The following is a 21,587-nucleotide window of genomic DNA, read 5'->3' as shown; positions in this document are numbered from 1 at the left end:
ACTAAATAATCCATTCTTGAGTGGGGTCATGGGTTTGAAGTATGAAAATCACAAAAAAATCTCTAAAGATATTAATGAATATGTCCTAGCAGACTAGGACACATAGAAAACTTTTATGTCCAAAAACACTTGGAAAATGCACATCTATTCTAAACTTTAGGCACTTAGGACAGTAAAGCTTTTTCAAATTTAAATAAGCTAACAAATTAATAAATTATTTAAGGGAAATAGTTTTGCTTTTTTTGTTTTGTTTTGTTTTTTTGAGACAGTCTCGCTCTGTCACCCAGGCTGGAGTGTAGTGGCACCATCATGGCTCACTGTATCCTCAACCTCCTGGGCTTAAGTGATCATCCCTCCTCAGCCTCCCAGGTAGCTGGAACCACTGGTGTACGCCACCACGTCCAGCTAATTTTTTGTTGTTGCTGTTGTTTTGTAAAGATGGGGTCTCGCTATGTTACCCAGGCTGATCCTAAACTCCTGGGCTCAAGCAATCACTCTGTCTTGGCTTCCCAAAGTGCTGGGTTACAGGCTTAAACCACCACACCCTGCTCTAAGAAGGGAAATAAATAGTTTAAGAATCTTGTATGTACCAGGGCTGGGTGCGGTGGCTCATGCTTATAATCCCAGCACTTTGGGAGGCTGAGGCAGGGGGATCACCTGAGGTCAGAAGTTCAAGACCAGCCGGGTCAACATGGTGAAACCCTGTCTCTACTAAATACACAAGAAAATTAGCCGGGCGTAGTGGTGGGCACCTGTAATCCCAGCTACTCGGGAGGCTGAGGCAGGATAATCACTTGAACCCAAGAGGTGGAAGTTGCAGTGAGCCAAGACCATGCCATTGCACTCCAGCCTGGGTGACAAGAGCAAAACTTCGTCTCAATAAAATAAAATAAAATAAAATAAAAAATGAAAAAAAAGAATCTTGTATGGATCATTAGTATAAGAAATACAGTGCATGGCACTTTTATTCCAGGCTTAACTAAAAAGTCTTGATAATAAAAGGATGTAACTTTCCTTTTCCTATCACCCATGTGTTCATTGTTAGTATATAGAAATGCCATTAATTTTTTCTATGTTTATCTTGGGTTTATGTTGTATCCTGTAACCTTGCTCAACTCATGTATTCATTTTAGGAGTATTTTTGTAGATTCCTTGAGATTTTCTATGTAGGCAGCTGTATCATCTGAAAATAGTTTTGTTTCTTCCTTTTCAATCTATAGGCCTTTTCATTTTCTTGACTTATTGCACTGGCAAGAACTTCCAGCATTAGGTTGAATAAGAGTGGTGAGAATGGACATCCTTGCCTTGTTTGCAATACCTTGCAGTTTTATGGGGAAGGCATTCAAGCATTCACCATTCAGCACGTAAATGGCAGGGTAATGTTTCCCTTTTGCTGCTTTCAAAATGTTTTCCTTTTTATTTTGTTGTCAAAAGTGTGACTATGATGTGTCTTCGTGTGCATTTCTTTGGAATTGTCCTCACCTTCTCTCTTCTTTCTATCCAAGACTTGAATGACACAAATGTTGGATGTTTTATTATAATCCCACAGGCTTCTGAGGCTCTGCTCATCTTGTTTTTGTCTATGCTGTCTCTGTTGTTGAGAATGTATAATTGCTAATCTTCTATCTTCCAGTTCACTGATTCTTTCTCCTCTGATCTATATTCCATTTTGAGCCCATCGACTGATCTTTTTTATGTCTGTTATTGTAGTTTTCAGTTCCCAAATCTCCATCTTGTTTCCCTTTGTGTCTTGTATTACTTTGATGAAAATTTGCATCCATTTTTCATTTGTTTCCAGTGTGTTTGAAATTGCTCATTGAAGCATTTTTTATGGCTGCTTTATTTATTTATTTGTTTGTTTGTTTATTTTGAGACAGAGTCTCACTCTGTTGCCCAGGCTGGAGTGCAGTGGTGTGATCTTGGCTCCCTGCAACCTCCTGCCTCAGCCTCCTCAGTAGCTAGGATTACAGGCATGCACCATCATACCAGGCTAATTTTTGTATTTTTAGTAGAGATGGGGTTTCACCATGTTGGTCAGACTGATCTCAAACTCCTGACCTTGTGATCCACCCACCTCGGCCTCCCAAAATGCTAGGATTACAGGTGTGAGCCACTGCACCCAGCTTATGACTGCTTTGAAATCTTTTTCAGATAACTGCAACACCTCTATCACTTCAGTGTTGATTGCCTGTTTTCATTCCATTTGGGATCTTCTTGGTTCTTGGTATGATGAATAATTTCCAGTGCAATAAGTCAATAAACCTGGAGGCTTTGGATCTTACTTAAGCCTTCTAGTTTAGGTGTTTTCCTCTGAAACTGCTCTGGCATGGGAAGAGGGGTCCCACATCATTACTGCTATGTGGGAATAGAAGTCCAGGTTCCCTCCTTGGCCTCCGTTGACACACAAAGGGGTTCTCTTCATTACTGCTGGGTGGAGTTGAGGTTCTGGCTCCCTGTCAGGCCACCTCATAACCCTCCTGGATGGGACGCATAGTATTCTGTGACTCCTCCCGACATGGCCTCCATGCACCTCAGGATGGTGAGGGGCAGGGCAGCCTTATCACCCCCTGGTAAATGGAGAGCACCTGGAACCTCCACTAGGCCTTCTCTGCAACCACTCCAGTGAAGAGGGAGGGGAGCTTCATTCCTGCTGGGTTAGGACGGAAGCCCAGGCTCCCCTTGTGACCCCAAGCTTTTGCGGGCAATCATCTGGCATGATGACCCCCTAGTTTCCTACTTGGCTTTCTCAGACAGCAGCCTCAAGGTGTCCTTAGGTGCCTCAGTATACCCTGGGGAGAGTGAAAGCCACCTCCTCACTTGGCCTTTGCTGGTCTTGCTGGAGGTGGGGGCCACAGGTTCTTCTGTGCTGTTTGGCTGGGGTAGAGTGGTTATTGTCTAGAAGTTGCCTGTATTGCTAGGCCTCCACTTTTCTGGCCTGTTGTCTAGAGGGACTCAGGTTTTGTTGGGCCTTTTTCTGTGTCTGTTGATGTGCTCAGGTTGCTGGCTTCTTCAGTTTCAAGCCTGAGCTACGTGAGGAAAAACTACTCAGGAAAGAGCATCACATTGTTCCTGGAGCCCAAGGTCCCTGATCAGTCTGCTTTCTTGCTCTTCACCATTCTGAGTCATCTTATGTTTGTTTTAAACGTGATATCCAGGGGTTGTAGCTGTCTATACTATAATCAAGAGGCATCTGCGTGCAGTGGCTCATGCCTGTAGTCCCAGCACTTTGGGAGGCTGAGGCGGGTGGATCACCTGAGGTCAGGATTTCAAGACCAGCCTGGCCAACATGGTGAAACCCCGTCTCTGCTAAAAATACAAAAATTAGCCAAGCGTGGTGGCAGGCGCCTGTAATCTGAGCTACTCAGGAGGCTGAAGCACAAGAATCGCTTGAACCTGCGAAGCAGAGGTTGCAGTGAGCCGAGATTGCACCACTGCATTCTAGCCTGGGCGAGTGAGACTCAGTCTCAGAAAAAAAGTAAAAATAAAAGAAAAATAAGCAGGAGGCAAAAATACATCTACTCGGCCTTCCCAGAAATAGAATTCTCATTAGACACTATTTCATGTAACATTTTTACTTAATTTATTCAAACTATTGCAGTTTTAGATTTCCTAAGGATATATAATCAAAAGTGTAGCCTTCTCAGCCTCACTGCATTCCCCAAAAAGCAGCTGCTGTGTCAAAGTAGGTAATACTGACAATGATTGCATCATTGCTCTGCATTCCAGAAGCATCCTTATCTGCATGGTTCCTGCTTGGGGTTGAGCTGCATCACTCCCCAAATTCAAATCTTGAGGTCCTAACCCTCTGTACCTCAGAATGTGATGTTTTTTGGAAATAGGAGTATTGCAGATGTATTTAGTTATGATAAAGTCAGAGTAGAGTGAGCCCCTACTTCAATATGACTGATGCTCTCATAAACAAAGGAAATCTGAACACAGATTGGCACACAGGGATAATCCCATGTGAACAAAAAGACAGAGATCTACAAGCCAAAAAACATTACATTCTGAGGTACTGTCTAATGAGACTTCTATTGCCTATCTCCTTCTGCAACAGGAAGGTATACTCCAGTTAGAGATGCTCCTTCCTCTGGGTTGGAAAATTGAAAAACTGTGGAGGAGAGACACAGCTGAACCCCAAAGAGCATGCAACATGAGTGAAAAACAATCCTTCTTGTTGCCGTAAACCAAGATTTGGGTTGTTACTAGAGCGAAACTTAGCAAAACCTGTCTAATTCATGGCTTAATCTAGACCAAGCCGCTGTATAAAACCCCCATGAAAGAAAAAACTCTCATCACAACAACAAGAATTATCAAGTTATCTTCTTCAGTGATGGCCCTGATACAATCATGTAAGTGTCTTTTCACTGGGAGCTGTACGGAAACAGTTATGGAAAATTTAGAAGAGCTTTCTTATTAAACAATTCATGTTGCTGAAAACCTTTTGTATGCAAAATTAAAAGGGTAATGGAAAGTACTGCAGAATTGTAACTACATAAGCTTGAACTATAAAGTCAAGGGCACTCCAAGACTCAATGTTGTAAAGTTCAATACTTTTGCTCAGTGTACTTAAGATGCATCTCCAAATGTTTTATGCAAGAGCATAGCCCATAAACCTGAAGAGCCACATCTCCTACAAGATACCAGGACTTTTAAATTGGCAAAGAAATCTCTCTGTGTTCAGAAATATGAGTAAAACATAAAGCAACTCCAGCATTAGTTTCAGCATGTAGCAAGCTTGTAAATCATCACTCCCATCCTCACGACAAGAAAAATTGGACACACTGAAAATCAATAATTTCTTAGAGAACTAAGGTTGCAGGGCAAACCACTAAGGTGAAATCTGAAGGGACAGGAGGATAACAAGAGAGGCAGCAACCAAGATCTGCTTACCTGGGACAGACTGACTGAGCATTGAGCCACACTGGTGGGAACACCCTGATGGTTAGTTTTATGAGTCAGCTTGGGGAGTGCTTTTGGATGAGATTAACATTTAAACTGGTGAATTCTGGGTAAAGCAGATTGCCCTCCATAATGTGGGTGGGCCTCATCCAGTAAGGGGAAGGCCTGAATAGAACACAAATAGCAGCCTCCCAGAGCAAGACTGACTTCTCCAGCAGATGGCCTTCCACTTCATCTGCACCATCAGCTGTCCTGGGTCTTCAGCCTGTCAGGCCAAGATTTTGACTGTCCAGCCTCCATAATGGTGTGAGCCAATGCCTTTTAATACACATATCGGATGGACAGACAGACATTTCCTATTAGTTCTAGTTCTCTGGAGAACTCTGACTAATACAAACTCTTAAATGGTAAATTTTAAGAAGTTGCTGGAGGCTTCCTTCACTTTTTTGAAGTCACTTTTTTGACTGGAAAGTCAGGCCCTGAACAAATTGAAGGATGCACCCCTACACTGGGGAAGGGCACCTACTTTTCTCAGTCCACCAATCCTAATGCTAATCTCTTCAGAAATACTCTCACAGAAACATCCAGAAATACTGTTTAACCAGATAGCTGGGCATCCCACGATCCAGAAATTGACACATAAAATTAACTATCACACTCAAGGTGGCAGGAGAAAGAATCTGTTGACCTGAAGATATGTCAATAGTAACTTCCCAAACTAAAGTGCAAAGAGAAAACTGAGAATGAAAAACTAACAGAAAATCTAAGAACTACAGGGCAATATAAAAAATGTGAGCGTGACAAACTACTAGGTGTTACTGTCTTAGTGAGGTAAGGTATTCAAGAAGTTTACCTTAAGGAAACTTACGAGGTTCTCATAGAAGAGATCCAAGAAACAGCCCCTCCTGGCCCTGGCAGCGGGAGGGGAAGATATCCTTCATGAAAAACACCCAAAGCCTTCTCCATAAAAAAGGCCTCTATACCAAGGGAAAGGAACTTGCCAGGGTACAGTACTAAATCCTAAAACAAACTGGGAAAAGGGATTCTTACTCACTGCATCCTACTCCAGGCTTCCTGACTCAATCAGGAAAAAGCCAACAGAAAAACCAGGGGTCAACCCTTCAGTGAAATCAATTAGCTGCACACCAGCCAGGGAAAGGAGTAGGAGGTGGAGAAAAGGCCACAGTACTGGAGCAATGCTTGTGAAAATCATAGCCTCAGAACATAAGCCCATTAGAAATCTGAGGTTTCATCAGAAGATGATAAAATATTTCCCATCCCCACACCTGACCAGAACATCAACAGGATGCCAGCATAATAACAGTGATTACTGCTGAAGCAGCTGAAAGACACAGACTCTCTCTGAGGAAGAATACATAAGAAAGGCCAAAGTCAGTAGGAAAAACAAAAACAAAGACACTGGAGGGATTTAAAGCCATGGCATCTACAGCTACAGGAAACACTAAACACAGCACAACAGTCAGCCTTTTCAATACAAAAACCTAAAGCAAAGGCTTATCGACTACAGTTCCTATTACCCAAGACATCATGTATGGCTTTAAACAAAATTTACAAGGCATGCTCCAAAGAAAGGGAAAAAACACAGTTTTAAGAGGCAAAACAAGCATCGGAAGCAGACCCACATGAGACACAGATGTTGAAATTATCTGGCAGGGATAAAAATAGCTATGATTAATACATTCATCACCCTAGTAGAAAAAGTAGGCAACATTCAGGAAAAGATGGGTAATGTAAGTTGAGAGATAAAAATGCAAAAGAAGAATTAAAAGAAAATGTTAGAAATCAAAACTATAACAGAAATGAAGAATGCCTTCGATGGCTTCATCAGTAGACTTAATGTATTAGTCAAGATTCTCCAGGGAAATAAAACCAATAAGACGTGAATATAAAGAGATTTACTATAAGGAATTGGATCCATGTTTATGGAGATTGAGAAGGGCCACAATCTTCTGTCTACAAGCTGGAGACCCAGGAATGTCAGTGGTATAGTTCAAAGGCTGGAGAGCCAGAGAACAAATGGTATAGATCAGTCTGAGTCTGAAGACCTGAGAACCAGGGGTGCTGAGGGCAGGAGAGGCTTATGTCCCAACTCAAGCTGTCAGGCACAGATAATTCAACCTTCCTCCAATTTTTTGTTCCAGTCAGCCCTGAACAAATTGAAGGATGCCCCCCTACACTGGGAGGGGCACCTGCTTTTCTTAGTCCACCAATCCTAATGCTAATCTCTTCAGAAACACCCTCACAGAAACATGAAAAATACTGTTTAACCAGATAGCTGGGCATCCCATGATCCAGAATTTGCCACATAAAATTAACTATCACACTCAAGGTTGCAGGGGAAAGAATCTGTTGACCTGAAGATATGTCAATAGTAACTTCCCAAACTAAAATGCAAAGAAAAAACTGAGAATGGAAAACTAATATAAAATCTAAGAACTACAGGGCAATATTTAAAAAAAATGTGGCTATTCAGCATCCCTTATAATTCCATATGAATTTTTGACAGGCTGTTTCATTCTGCAAAAACGGTATCTTAGTTTGCTAGGGCTGTCATAACAAAATACCACAGATTGGGTAGCCTAAACAACAGAAATTTATTTTCTCACAGCTCTAGAGGCTGAAAGTCCAAAATCGAGGTGCCAGCAGGGTTGATTTCTTCTCAGGCCTTTCTCTTGGCTTGCAGATGGTTATCAACTACATTCACATTATGAGGTACTGGAGATTAGAACTCAACATGAAAATTTGAGGAAAAGACACAATTTAGTCCATAACACTACACCCTTTGAACCCCTAAAATTCATGTCTTTCTCACTTGCAAAATAATCAATTCACCCCATTGCAATAGCCCCTAAAGTCTTAATCCATTCCAAGCCTCACATCTCATTAAAATATCATCTAAACCAATTATGGGTAAGACTAGAGTATGACTGATCCTGAGAGAAAATTCCTCTCAATCTGTGAACCTCAGAAACCAAACAAGTTATTTGCTTTCAGAATACAATGGATAAGGACTTCCGATAGATCATAGCACACAGGAGGCAGGACAAGATTGCAGATCCGGATACTGCAGCATTGCGGAGGCTTGCATTGTGAAACTTAACTCCAGATCAACTGCAAGAACAAACCAGCAATCCCGAGAGGATCCACAGACCCTCTGCAGGAAGCAGACTGCTCCTGCAGGACCCAGGAGACACCCCAAATACTGTAAGTGCCCCAACTGCAGAAGTGGGAAAAGGAAACCCTCCTTTCCCGGACACACACCCCCACTGGAGAAGCTTAAGGTCTGTTTGTGGGAGATGTTCCCGACTTTACCTGGAGCTGAGTTGAGTTAGACAGCCAAGCCAAGTGAAATACAGGGGTGGAGGAAGCAGCAGGGAGGCCCTGGGAGCTCGCTGAATCCCCAAGCAGCCCATTCCTGCCTGACACCACAGGGATCCATCAGGAGAGAGGCTGGAGGAGCAGGGGATAAAACCGCACTGGAGAGAAGGATTTCCTTAGCTGAACTTTGTAACAATTTCAGTGGGGACAGAAGCTTCCTAGCCAGAACTCTGGGGAGGGCATGAATCCGGCTTACAGACATCAGAGGCAGGGGAAGAACTAAAGCCCTTTTTTTTCATAGCTGGGAGGCAGAAAGCCTGAATGCTTCTGGCAAGTTTTCAAGCCTGCCCTCCACTTGGAAAGAGACTAGGGGCTGTTGCAGGTGTCACGATGGGAGTGGGACCGGCAGTGGGACCGGCCCTTCGGTTTGCATGGGAGCTGGATGAGGCCTGTGACTGCCGGCTTTTCCTCACTTCCTCGACAACCTGCATGACTCAGCAGAGGCAGCCATAATCCTCCTAGGTACTAGGTACACAACTCTAGTGACCTGGGCATCTCATCCCCATCCCCCACAGCAGCGCAGCAAGACTGGCCCAAGGAGAGTCTAAGCTCACACACGCCTAGCCTGGCCCCCAACTGATGGTCCCTTCCTACCCACCCTGGTAGTGGAAAACAAAGGACATATAATCTTGGTAGTTCTAGGGCCCAGTCCCTCTCTATACTACTACAGCTGATGCTTTCTGCAGAGCACCACCTCCTGGCAGGAGGTCAACCAGCACAAAAATAGAACATTAAACCACCCAAGCTAAGAACCCTCATGGAGTCCACTTCACCCTCTGCCACCTCCACCAGAACAGGTGCTGGCATCCATGGCTGAGAGACCCATAGAGAGTTCATATCACAGATTTCTGTGCAGAAATCACCAGGACCAGCCAGGAGCTGGGTAGACTCGCTGGATGGCTAGACCCAGAAGACAGACAACAATCACTGCAGTTCAGCTCACAGGAAGCCACAACCACAGGAAAAGGGGGCGAGTACTACATCAAGAGAACACCCTGTGGGACAAAAGAATCTAAACGACAGCCTTCAGCCCTAGACCTTCCCTCTGACAGAGGCTACCCAAATGAGAAGGAACCAGAAAACCAACCCTGGAAATATGACAACACAAGGCTCATCAATGATCCCAAAAATCACACTAGTTCACCAGCAAAGGATCCAAACCAAGAAGAAATCCCTGACTTACCTGAAAAAGAATTCAGGAGGTTATTATTAAGCTAATCAGAGAGGGACCAAAGAAAGGCGAAGCCCAATGCAAGAGCTTGTATCAAAAAAAAAAAAAGATACAAGAAGTGAAGGGAGAAATATTCAATGAAATAGAGTGCTTGAAGAAAAAAACAATAAAAAATTCAGGAAACTTTGGACACACTTTTAGAAATGTGAAATGCTCTGGAAAGTCTCAGCAATAGAATTGAACAAGTAGAAGAAAGAAATTCAGGGCTCGAAGACAAGGTCTTTGAACTAACCCAATCCAACAAAGACAAAGAAAAAAGAATAAGAAAATATGAACAAAGCCTCCAGTAAGTCTGGGATTATGTTATATGACCAAACCTAAGAATAATCAGTGTTCCTTAGGAAGAAGACAATTCTAAAAGCTTGGAAAACATGTTTGGGGAAATAATCAAGGAAAACTTCCCCAGCCTTGCCAGAGACCTAGACGTGCAAATACAAGAAGCACAAAGAACACCTGGGGAATTCATTGCAAAAAGATCTTCACCTAGGCACATTGTCATCAGGTTATCCAAAGTTAAGATGAAGGAAAGAATCCTAAGAGCTGTGAGACAGAAGCACCAGGTAACCTGTAAAGGAAAACCTATCAGATTAACAGCAGACTTCTCAGCAGAAACCTTACAAGCTAGAAGGGAATAGGGCCCTATCTTCAACCTCCTCAAACAAAACAATCTTCAGCCAAGAATTTTGTAAACAGTGAAACTAAGCAGCATATATGAAGGAAAGATACAGTCATTTTCAGGCAAACAAATGCTGAGAGAATTCACCATTACCAAGCCACCACTACAAGAACTGCTAAAGGAGCTCGAAATCTTGAAACAAGTCCTGGAAACACATCAAAACAGAATCTCTTTAAAGCATAAAGCACACAGGACCAATAAAACAAAAATATAAGTTAAAAAGCAAAAACAAAAAACAAAGTATGCAGGCAACAAAGAGCACAATGAATGCAACAGTACCTCACATTTCAATACTAACATTGAATGTAAACGTCCTCAATGCTCCACTTAAAAGATAAGGAACTGCAGAATGGATAAAAACTCACCAACCAACTATCTGCTGCCTTCAGGAGACTCACCTAACACATAAGGACTCACATAAACTTAAAGTAAAGGGGTGGAAAAAAGCATTTTATGAAAGTAGACACCCAGACAAAACAAACTTTAAAGCATCAGTGGTTAAAAGAGACAAAGAGGGACATTATATAACAGTAAAAGGCCTTGTCCAACAGGACAATATCACAATCCTAAACATATATGCACCTAACACTGGAGCTCCCAAATTTATAAAACAATTACTAATAGACCTAAGAAATGAGATAGACAGCAACACATTAATACTGGGGGACTTCAATACTCTACTGACAGCACTAAACAGGTCATCAAGACAGAAAATCAACAAGGAAATAATGGATCTAAACTATGCCTTGTAACAAATGGACATAACAGATATATACAGAACACTCCATTCAACAACCATAGAATACACATTCTATTCAACAGCCCATGGAACTTTCTCCAAGATAGATCATATGATAGGCCATAAAATGAGCCTCAATGAATTTAAGAAAACTGAAATCATATCAAGCACTCTCTCAGACCACAGTGGAATAAAATTGGAAATCAATTCCAAAAGGAACCCTCAAAACCATGCAAATACATAGAAATTAAATAACCTGCTCTTGATTGAGCATTGAGTCAAAAACAAAATCAAGATGGAAATTAAAAAATTCTTCAAACTGAATGACAATAATGACACAACATATCAAAACCTCTGGGATACAGCTAAGGTGGTGCTAAGAGGAAAGTTTATAGCCCTAAATGCCAACATCAAAAAGTCTGAAAGAGCACAAACAGACAATCTAAGATCATGCCTCAAGGAACTAGAGAAATAAGAACAAACCAAACCCAAACCCAGCAGAAGAAAGGAAATTACCAAGATCAGAGCAGAACTAAACAAAATCAAAACTAAAAAAAGTACAAAAGATAAGTGAAACAAAAAGCTGGTTCTTTGAAAAGATAAATAAAATTGATAGACCATTAGCAAGATTAACCAAGAAAAGAAGAGAGAAAATCCAAATAACCTCACTGAGAAATGAAACAGGAGATATTACAACTGACACCACTGGAATGCAAAAGATCATTCAAGGCTGCTATGAACACCTATACACATATAAACTAGAAAACCTACAAGAGATGGATAAATTCCTGGAATTCCTATCCATCCAGAAGAAAAAAAATATATTCCTTCCTCATATACTTAGAGTCCAGAAGAAAATCTAATATGAGCTTATTAGGTCTTCTCATCTAGAAACTTTCTGCCTCACCAGGCACCTTGTACACTGTTTTGACAATCTTGATTAGCTAATCTCCAGCCACACTGAACATCAATCTGTTCCTTAGGTATGTCATAACCTATTTAATCTTAACTGTTTCACCTTCTATAATTGTTATTTAGTAATAACATTACCTGTCTCCTAATTTTAAGAAAGCCTCTGGAGTATCTTTTATTCCTTCCTTTCAACCATCTACATTTACTTGTTTAATAAAGTGAGGAGGCTGGATTTTCTGGAACAGTTCTAATGTATGTGTTTTTTTCCAGACCTAATTAATTTTAGATTAACAAATTATAGTGGCCAACATAGTGATCTCCATATCTCTGTTTATATCAGTTTGTTTATTTGTTTTATGTAATTGGCATTCAGATCAGAATTCTGCCTTTGTGACCACAAAGTATTTTTCTGGCCTCATGTACCATCTTTCCTGGATCTCTTTCCCTTTGTGGTTTTGGGTTAGGGTCTATCAGTGAGAGGCACTGATATAAGATTTGGAAGGAGACGCCGTTACTATCCTAAGTGCAGTTGTCAGCAAATGCATAAAGAAGGGCTGGGCTTGGGGATCCTGTACAAATGACTGAGATGTGCTATGGCTTCCTGGTGAGCTCCTTTCAGTAGCTGTTTCCATGACCTTTGCTCTCACTGCTCCAACAGTTGTGAGAATCTCTAACTTCTTTCTAACTTCTTTTATTAAAACCTCTCCTATTTGTAGTACCTCGAGTACATGCATGCACACATTTTTGTAATATCTGTGAAGGCCTCATTAACATTTTATTATAATTAAAAGTGTAAATTCTTATATCTCATCTCATTGTTCATTATATACCCTACACACACACACACACACACATACACACACACACACACACACATCCATGCCCTCTCTACAGTCAGGTAAACTAGATACAATCTCAAATAGAAATAATAAAATGTTCTGAGTGTAATTATGGCTCTAGTTATTCCCACAATAATCAGAATCAAATGAAAAGGGCAAATATAATTTACTGGGCCCAACTACTTACACAAGAGCTATAACATGTATGAAAATTTGCAGACCACTTTGGTTAGCTTGATGCCATCATGGTGATAAATCAAGACCAAAAATCATCATTCCTAGACATTCAAAAGTCACTTAACAAAGGTAAAACATCAACAGTGTGAAATGTCAAGACAGACCTTATGTTGCAGACCATAAATGTAATGTCACCTAGAGTTAGGAAGTAAAGGTAAGAAATCTTTGGCTGAAGTTTGGAATCCCCTCACATCTAAAGGATGAGTCTCAAGAACATTAGTAATCTCCCATGATGAGGCCCATTATGGTATATAGATTCTCTTAAACATTCTAGATTCTGTTTAATCTATTTCTTTGCTGTCTAATTTCACTTCCAGAAATATACATGCCCTTTATCTCTATGCTGATTTTTCACAAAACAAAGGGTTTTTGTAAAAAGCAACCTTTTCACAGGACTTACTGCATCCACAATGGTGAGTAATAGAAAAACCACAAAGTGGCATACACTGAACAATCAGACATTTCCTTCTCCAGCTAACAGGCTCACTGTTACAACCTACCTTTCAATGTGGACCATTAAAATTTATGTCTCAGTATAGTAAGTGACAGATCAGTAGTAAGTGCTAATTTCACAAATACTCAGGGCTTGTCGCATCTCAAAAGACCGTTGGCCCTCACAAAAGTCTGTCTTCATCATCCCCATCTACCTTTGGGTGCTCCCCACTCTACTATAGTTGCACCTGACAGTCACCCAGGAAATCTGCAGTTTATCATTGCTATCTATCCTGGGTTCTTTATTTTTCTCAATCCCCTTTAGATGATCTGGGTTGATTTCTGGCTTTGGTCAATATTTCTTACTGCTGGTGTTATGTCATGTTTATTTATTGTTTAATTCCTATCAGTCAGGCATTTGCTACATGTCACTCAGTGTACATGAGGCACTGGGAACTGCTGCAACTTCTTTCCACCTCTACAGCCTGGTCATAGCTTGAGTAAGTCTCTGACCTCTGTAAGAGATCACAGGACCTTCTAATTCTCTCATTGAACCTTGTCCAGCCTGTCACGCACCTTAGATTATGGAGAGATCTAGAGCTAACTTTTCATGTTCCAACACAAAGAAACTGGCTATTTTTAAACACAGACTTTGTATCAGGCTCTGAAGATACCCCTGTGAAATAGTCTCAACTATTAAGAAATTAACAATGGAATGGAAGAGACAGACAATTAAACAGGCAAAAACACTCCATCTTGATAAATTTAGAGATAAGTACTAAGAATGCTACTAAACACCTAGAAGGGGCAACTACTGCAGTCTTGGGGTGTGTTTAAAAACATACATCTCTGGGATGTTTTTAATCACTACAGCACATATCAAATACACAATTATCACCACCAATATGTAATGAAATGGAAACTGAACTGAAATGTTGCTCGTGGAATCTACCTGTGTCTGTAAATCCATAAATTAAATTTATGAAAAAATAGTTTGTTGAGTGATATATGAGTTAATGTTTAAATTGTTTGGGCCCACCTTCTCTAGCCCAGCTCTGAGGACTTTTCTTTGCTGTTACAACATCTCTTCCCTGATACACATTAACTCACGAGGATGAAACAGGGTTTCCGGACTCTGTTATGTCCAGAGTTCTCAGTCACCCCAACCACTGCATGCTATCTATCTTAAGGGTAACCTTCTAGAAGCAATGCCTCATGTCTTTCAGATTTTTATAAGGCTCAGATTGGGCTTGGTATGGTGGCTCAGGCCTGTAATCCCAGCACTTTGGGAGGCTGGCAGGCAGATCACCTGAGGTCAGGAGTTTGAGACCAGCCTGGCCAACATGGTGAAACCCCATCTCTATTAAAAATACAAAAATGAGCTGGGCATGGTGGTGGGCGCCTGTAGTCCCCCAGCTACATGGGAGGCTGAGGCTGTGCTTAAACCTGGGAAGCAGAGCTTGCAGCGAGCTGGGATTTCACCACTGCACTCCAGCCTGGGCAACAGAGTGAGACTCCATCTCAAAAAAAAAAAAAAAAAAAAAAAAAAGCAGATTGGATGGCCAGGCACAGTGGCTCACACCTATAGTCCCAGCACTTTGGGAGGTCGAAGCGGGCAGATGACCTGAGGTCAGGAGTTTGAAACCAGCCTGGCCAACATGGCAAAACCCCATCTCTACTAAAAATGCAAAAATTACTCAGGTGCAGTGGTGGACACCTGTAATCCCAGCTACTTGGGAGGCTGAGGCAGGAGAATTGCTTGAACCCGGGAGGCGGAGGTAGGTTGCAGTGAGCCAAGATCATGTCATTGCACTCCAGCCTGGGTGACAGAGCGAGACTCCATCTCAAAAAAAAAAAAAAAAAAAGGAAAAAAGATTCAGATTGGACAAGTGATTTCAATGGTGGCTATTTCTGGTCAAGTGAAGGCACTGATACAGACCACAGCTGCAGGCAGCTTAGCCTCCCAATGTGAGCCTCTCAAGGAAGCATATGCACCTGGTAATCACACCCCTCCACCTGGGACTAGACGTGTTCACATCCAAAAGAAGCAATCATATTTTAAGGGGCTTGTAGTTCACAAAGTCCTTCTGTTCTAGAATCTCTTTGGATCCTCACAATAGCCCTGAAGTTCAGATGAGGATACTTGTTCTGAATGATTAAATAAATTGACTGGGTCAGGCCAATAGTGAGGGCAGAACTTCCTGATGGCACAGCCTGGGCTCAGCCCATCCTCCTACAGTGTTTTCTGCTTTCAAGGCTTTGATGCTATGAAGAAAAGCATATACCTCATAGTGACATTACTGTCTAAGAAGCAGACAGCTTGGCACCATGCCTTGAAAGAAATCAGACATATATTTTTGAATAAAAACATCTACATCGCAATTTCTAATACAAGCCTTTTCCTTCTTGTTGATTCATCCTCAAGTTTTTGGAAAAATGAAATAAGGCATGAGCCAGAACAACTGGCAAAATAAGCAAAAGTATAGCGGGGTGTGGGAATGTTGTTTTCCACAACTTTGTCAGAAAAAGAAAGCCAGAGAAAACAGTACTTCCTAAGAAGCTTCTTTGACTCTACTCCAAGAAAAATTGATAAGAAAAGTATACATCATACTGTTAAAAATTATCTCCATCTGTGGAGATGAAGCAGGCATCAAGCTCACAGTTATTCAGAAAAGTGCTGGTGAGGCAGTTGGAAGCAGCAAGCGGAGCCAGTGCCGACCAAATTCATGCCCATCAGAGCCCTGAGCGTTAGGTAGAAAGGATGAGGCTCTCTGCCTGTTTGTAGTGTGTTTCCCCAAGGCCTCCTTCCCTAACTCACTTCTTATTACAATACTACTCCCTGCTGGTGCAGTGACTCACACCCGTAATCCCAGCACTTTGGGAGGCCAAGGAGGGCAAATCACTTGAGTCCAGGAGTTCAAGACCAGCCTGGCCAACATGGCCAAACCCCATCTCTACTAAAAATACAAAACTTAGCTGGGTGTAGTGACGGACGCCTGTAATCCCAGGTACCTGGGAGGCTGAGGCACAAGAATCACTTGAACCCAAGAGGTGGAGGCTCCAGTGAGCCAGAATTGTGCTACTACATTCCATCTGGGCAACAGAACAAGACTGTGACTTTAAAAAAGCAAAAGTAAAAACAAAAAAAAAGCAATACAACTCCCTGTATAGGTTTTTATTATTCTGATACTGTGCTGTAATTGTGGAGAGTTACTGGACAAATCTTTTATGTTTAGTTATTCCAACGCATACAATAAGGACATGTTATTTGAGGAGAAAACAAACCTGCTCTCTGAGTGCTGTGATGGTTTCCTGAATTTCCGCTGCAAACGCGCTGAAATCTTGGGAGAACTTTGTTTTTGCCAGAACTGTCACATTTCTAGCATCTTCACCCACATATATTTTATCTTGTTGCCTATTTATAACAAGAAGCAAATAAAATGCTGAAAAATAAAAGTTGTGTGAGAATTTTAAAATATCATCAAATCTTCTTTGGTCATTTGGCACGTACAAGGCATTGTGATTGGTGTTCTGTGTGATCTTAAAAGGAAAATGGTATGAGTGGAATTCAAAATTAAAGTTAAATGGCGGATAAGATGATAATCCAGAGTGTCACATCTGGTTCATGTAATTTATCTAAAATGATAAGAAAGTATTTCTTATGACATAAAGGAAATGTCATGTTGTATTACATATATATTTGATATATTATTTAGACCTTAAAGTATGTCTTTTGCTAATGAATTCTTCATTTCACTTTAAACAGTGAAAGAGCAGTGACAAATTTAATATAACATATTATCCAGTAGCCGGGTAGGGAAGCTGCTTTCTCTATTATAAATTCATGGCAAGAACTAAAATAAGATAAGGATACTATGAGTGACAAAAATCTAACCTTTAACCTGATGCAAAATAGCTCAGTCTTGTTGATAATAAAAGGATATAAGGAAACCTTGGGTTGAATTTAAGATATGTTTCTTTGAGTTTACTGAAACTTTCAAAAAACAGAAGCAAATAACTAATTTGGGAAATAGAAATGAAAGTTCTTTCTATTTATAATTATCATGTATTGTTAAAATATTTTTAGATAGATTTGATTTATTGGGTATGATATCTGCATTTCAAGTTCTCAATGTTTTTCCAAATTTTGTAAAAAGTTGTTCCTTGTGAAGAAACCATTATAACTTTCAAAATTGTTCTGCTTTATTCTATTTGAAATACGTCTTCCATTGTTTACTAAGAAAATGGCTTGCCAGAAACAGTGCATTCTATGAGCTTGTAAAACAAGTCATAAATCAGAGACATAGTATAGAGTTTACATCAATCAGGGAATTTAAAAAAGGGAAACAAAGAAAAATAACAAAAGTTACCAACAGCAATAGTTTAGTCACTGGATAACTCCATGTCCTCTGAGACACTGTGAGCTAGAGGCACCATGAATCAGTACTGACCACATGCTAGCTTCTATACAGTACTGTGTTACAATGGTTTAAATGTACAAGTGTTGTTAGGGATAATATTAATGCAAATGATTGCACATTTTACTTTCATAATGCTCTCTTCTGTAAATCTTCAGTGTCTAATCAAAGGTATTTAATCCTGAAGAAGCCTGAATGAATGTATGAAGATATAACCAACAGTCAAAAGACCACATGTGGGAACACGGGGAAGTGGCTGATGCTGGTGAGCCCAGATGTTGTGGAGTAGGACAGTATTCACAATTTAACAAATATGTGTGGGTATGGGCCATGCATCAGGCATTCTGCTCAGGTAGATGGGTGCAGGATGTGAGGGTGCTGCCGTTAGGCTCCTCACATTCTTTCAAAGCAGAACAGTTGGCAAAGAAGCAAGACACATAGCATCTGCATTAGGAAGACAAATAAGAGGTATAACCTTGTATTTGTAGGCAACAATACTACATTTTAAGCTTTACTGATGTACAACCGATACACACAAAAACACACATATTTAATGTACACATTTTGATGAGTTTGGACATGTGCATATATACCTGTGATATTACAAAGTACTAAATATAAATATATTCACCACCTCCAAAAATTTCCTTATTTTTTTTCACTTGGCATGTGGTTTGTTTTGGTTTTTGTTCGTTTATTTTCATGATGATACTTAATATAAGATCTATCTTCTCAATCTATTTGAAAGTATACAGTACCATTTATTAACTATGGGTACTAGGTTGTGCAGCGAATCTCTAGAACTTATTTGTCTTGCATAAGTAAAACTCTTTACTCATTGAGCAACAATTCTCCATTTCTTCCTCCTCCTAACCCCTGGCAACCACCATTCTATTCTCTGCCACTAAGAATCCAACTATTTTAGATACCTCACATAAACAGAATCATGCAATATCTTCCTTTTGTGACTGGCTAATTTCACTTAGCATAATGTCCTCTAGAACTACAATGACATAGCACCTCACACCTGTTAGGATGACTATTACCAAAAAACAAAAGATATCGAAAGTGTTAGTGAGGATTATACAACGTTGGTGAAAATGTGGGTTGGAGTAGACACTGTGGAAAACAGTATGGAGACTCCTCAAAAAGCAACACGGAACTACCATTTCATCTAGCAATCCCACGCCTGGGTATACAGCCAAAATAACTGAAATGAGGATATCAAAGAGATGTCTGCACTCCCATGTTACCTGCAACATTATTCATAATTAGCACAATATGGAAACAATATAAGTGTCCATCAATGGACAGATGAACAATACTGTATTGTACACTGACAAATGTGTTAAGAGGCATGATCTCATGTTAAGTGTTCTTATCACAATAAAATAAAATTAATAAAGTAAAATAAAATATATAAAAAATAAGGTTTTACCCATAAAAAATAGTATATGCTATTTAAGAAGATTTGCAAAATGCAGTAAAGTATAAGAGAAAAATCATCAGTACTCAATTAAAAAATAGGGGAGGGATGACCTATATTCATCAGAATAAACTTTTAACATAATTATTTATATTTTTAGTTTATTATTTCATTTACAAATAGGTTTTTTCCATAGTAAAGGTAGCACATGTTATTTTAGAAAAAAATTGTTTAAGCAGAAGTTCAGAAGAAAAAAATACCACTTAAATTAATCAGGAAAAATGGTTCTTTCGTCTCAAAAATTACTTTGCATTGTTGATTTCTGATTGAAAAAAAATTAGAAATCTCTGAAAAGCACACAATATGAAGAATGAAATCCACGATAGTCTCAAACAAACATGAATGCAAAAATAAGTAAGAAGGCAATGCCCTCTGCCTGGGAGAAGAGCAGTAATGAGTCTGGGAAGCTGTGTAAAGAGAATCCCATGTCAGGTCCATGTAGTTAGTGCCTGCTCTGCGCAGGCAGGAGTCGAAGTGCTAGCGTGCACTCTGTGTCACTTAACTGCCTAGTAGTTCTATAAGACACTTTAACTATCCTGTGTTTCAGGTAAGAATACTGCAGCTTAGAAAGTTGTTAACATGTCCACAGTATATAGAACTGTTAAACTGCACAGCTGGGATGCAGATTAAGATTCAAAAAAAAAGAAAAAGAAAAAGGCCTTGCTCCTAACCAGTACACAGTCTATTTTCCATCCATAGAGAGTGGTGGGTGATTTAAAGAATGATCAGATTTACATTTTAGACCATTTGGAAGGATAGAAGAGAGGCAAGGAGCCCAGGTAGGAAGGTTATTGCAAAAAATGAAAGACAAAAACCCAAGACACTGTGAATGTTGCTATATTTTGGATTCTTACCAAAAACATAAAACTCAACATATTCCTTAAAAAAAAAGACTCTTGGATACTGTATTGAAAGCTAGCTTTAATTTGTGACCAAGACAGAAGAAAGAAAAGATAGAGAAGAGAGGATAAGAGCAAGTAAAATGGGCAAACAGAGAAAACAAGAAGTGAAATTACAACCGCAATTCTTTGTGCATGTTGGTTGAGGGAATTTGACCTCCTCTGGTCTAAACAACTATGGTACATTTAAGCACAACAGAAACAATCTATAAAGGATTACTAAAGCGTGTGTTGTTATAAAACAAAACAAATCAGAGCTCTTCTTACCTTTTTATTGTCAGATTAATGATAAACTGAACTCATAATTGTAAGGTGTATGTTTGAGTAAAAGTTTGATAAGATTGGCAGGAGGCTGAAAATACAATTAGCCAATCTTTAGCTGAGGCAACATCTGAGCTGGGCTTCAATGGGCCACCCAGAGTATTAAGTGTTTCGATAATAAGTTCATTTTATCTCAAAAACAAGCAAAATGAGTCTTTGAGGTAAAACCTGGATGTGGCTGTAGAAAAGGACAGAAGGTAGTAATGGGTGTTGTTATCCATGCCTGTGCTTGTGGACACCACTGGAAGGGACTGATCCCCATCACCATCTTATAAAACAAGGGAAATTGCCCTCCAATATTTGAGTCCGGTACCCACTTCTGATGACACAGTGGTAAAACGCTTCACCTGAATCAATGGAAAAACAGATGAAATGCCAAATAAAAGGGCCAAGTGAATGTTTCCAACACTCAAATTATTTAAAAATGGTTCTCACTAGGACTCCAACTCCTGATCAGAGTTCCAATTACCTTGCAGGGATTAGCTCCAGGAACACAAAATATATTTCATTTCATCACCCTGGAATTTACAGCTCTTCACTCTTTGCCTCAACCTTCTTTCAGAACGTTCTGGAAGAATGTTCTTCATTCCTAGTTATTGAACACACCAACTCATTCATTCATTCATTCATTCATTTTGGGGTTTTTGTTTGTTTTTTATAGAGGTCTATAGATAGTCTCGCTCTATCACTCAGGGTGGAGTATAGTGCCATGATCGTAATTCATGGGAGCCTCAAACTCCTTAGCTCAAGACATTTTCCTGCCTCAGCCTCCCTAGTAGCAGGGACTACTGGTGTATGCTACCATGCCCAGCTAATTTTTTAAATTAAAAAAAAACTTTTTTAGAGATGGAGTCTCGCTTTGTGGCCCAGGCTGGTCTCGAACTCCTGGCTTCAGGTGATGCTCCCACCTCAGCTTCCTGAATATTTGGGACCAACTCATTTAGACACATGAGTTGTACCATTCTCCAAACACACCTCACTTACCTTTGCTCATGTTGTTCTTTCAGACTTGGACTCCCCTAAATGCTATCAAAATCTTAGCTTACCCTTCAAGATCCCTCCTCTGTCTACCCGGTCAAAGGGCCCCAATAAGAAT

At 40.2% G+C, this 21,587-nt stretch overlaps 1 protein-coding gene across 1 annotated transcript in view; it reads right to left on the bottom strand.

Annotated features, from left to right (window-relative positions):
• Positions 1-21,587, bottom strand: part of PXDNL (peroxidasin like) — a 508,880-nt gene that overhangs the window by 5,784 nt on the left and 481,509 nt on the right. Inside the window, exon 21 of the mRNA XM_055349261.2 lies at positions 16,653-16,782. Within this exon, the coding sequence (XP_055205236.2) occupies positions 16,653-16,782 (130 nt within the window). The remainder of the gene's footprint in view (positions 1-16,652; positions 16,783-21,587) is intronic.

This window comes from Gorilla gorilla, chromosome 7, assembly GCF_029281585.2.
Source record: "Gorilla gorilla gorilla isolate KB3781 chromosome 7, NHGRI_mGorGor1-v2.1_pri, whole genome shotgun sequence".
Classification (NCBI taxonomy): Eukaryota; Metazoa; Chordata; class Mammalia; order Primates; family Hominidae; genus Gorilla; species Gorilla gorilla.
This window is presented reverse-complemented; position numbering and strand designations above follow the sequence as displayed.